The sequence below is a fragment of the Bison bison genome, unplaced genomic scaffold (assembly GCF_000754665.1).
Source record: "Bison bison bison isolate TAMUID 2011002044 unplaced genomic scaffold, Bison_UMD1.0 scf7180017864042, whole genome shotgun sequence".
In the NCBI taxonomy this organism is placed as follows: domain Eukaryota; kingdom Metazoa; phylum Chordata; class Mammalia; order Artiodactyla; family Bovidae; genus Bison; species Bison bison.
The window spans coordinates 1,996,448-1,997,983 of record NW_011494614.1 but is presented as its reverse complement, the minus strand read 5'-3'; the positions used below and the strand labels follow the sequence as shown (position 1 = coordinate 1,997,983).

Here is a 1,536-nt window from a genome sequence, read left to right as displayed (position 1 = left end):
TGATCACACCATCGTGATTATCTGTGTCTTGAAGATCTTTTTTGTACAGTTCTTCTGGGTATTCTTGCCATCTCTTCTTAATATCTTCTGCTTCTGTTAGGTCCATACCATTTCTGTCCTTTATCGAGCTCATCTTTGCATGAAATATTCCTTTGGTATCTCTGATTTTCTTGAAGAGATCCCTAGTCTTTCCCATTCTGTTGTTTTCCTCTATATCTTTGCATTGATCGCTGAAGAAGGCTTTCTTATCTCTTCTTGCTATTCTTTGGAACTCTGCATTCAGATGCTTATATCTTTCCTTTTCTCCTTTGCTTTTCGCTTTTCTTCTTTTCACAGCTATTTGTAAGGCCTCCCCAGACAGCCATTTTGCTTTTTTGCATTTCTTTTCTATGGGAGTTGGTGATGGACAGGGAGACCTGGCGTGCTGTGATTCATGGGGTCACAAAAAGTGGGACACGACTGAGCGACCGATCTCATCTGAACTTCAGGTGAGACCAGGTGTCATTATGGCAACACAGTATTTTAAGGGAAACCTTCTTTTAAATTTGTATAGAGAAGGAAAAAAAATATGCTAGTTTGTTTCCTCCTGCAGCTTAAGAGAGACGCAAATGTCTGACAGACGCAGCCTATTTTATCCATTTGGAGACCCCTGGCCTTCCTGCCTGTTACCCTCTCAAAAGCACACAAGAGTAGAAAAAGTAAAACAAGATTGTCACACACACATATGCACACACACACACATTTTTACCACTAGCAGAATAGATCACTTTAGAAATACAACCTGAATGCCTCCTTGGTCATCTTGTTACACTTTGCTCTGAGATCACTCAGCAGTATAGCAGTCAGGAGAATTTGACAACAGGAAGCCAAGGTTATGAAGAACTTGTAAAAACAAAATGAAACAAAGCTAGAATATTATAAAACTTGACTTTCTTGATTAATAAATATCACTTACCAAATATGATGAAGTTTTTAAAAAAGTATTTAACAGCATTATTTTCCATGGTTCTTCAACATTATCTGGAAGAGGTACATAAATATAACCTGCTAAGAGGACTCCCAATATCAGAAAGCCAAAATATTTTTTCCTCATGTTGTAACTGTTCTGTTTCTTAAGCAAGACAGTATTAGACAACATTTCAGTGCCTGAAACTAAATAGAGGCAAACACCACCTAGTTACTATGTAACTACTGGGCCAGTTGAGTTCCCTCATTGGCACAATAGGTTGTTACCTGGCAGGTACAGAAGGCTAGTGCTAAGGATAACAGCTGAAGTTCCAGTGTGCAGTTTGTAAAGGATAACACTCACATTTTTGACAGTTCATATCAAATCTCCCTGCATTAACATATGAGAAAAATAATTATGGAACACCAATTTAGAGAAGGATATTCTCAAAGATTCTGTAAAATAGAACAGACACACACTCCCTCTGTGTGTGTGTCTTAGTTGCTCAGTTGTGTCTGACTTTTTTGACCTCATGGACTGTAGCCCACCAGGCTCCACTGTCCATGGAATTCTCCAGGAGAGTACTGGAG

At 38.9% G+C, this 1,536-nt stretch overlaps 1 protein-coding gene across 1 annotated transcript in view; it reads right to left on the bottom strand.

Moving 5' to 3' along the window:
• Positions 1–1,139, bottom strand: part of LOC104985301 (arylacetamide deacetylase) — a 16,349-nt gene extending 15,210 nt beyond the window's left edge. The window contains exon 1 of the mRNA XM_010835391.1: positions 956–1,139. Within this exon, the coding sequence (XP_010833693.1) occupies positions 956–1,138 (183 nt within the window). The 5' untranslated portion in view covers position 1,139. The remainder of the gene's footprint in view (positions 1–955) is intronic.
• Between the last annotated feature and the right edge of the window lie 397 nt (positions 1,140–1,536).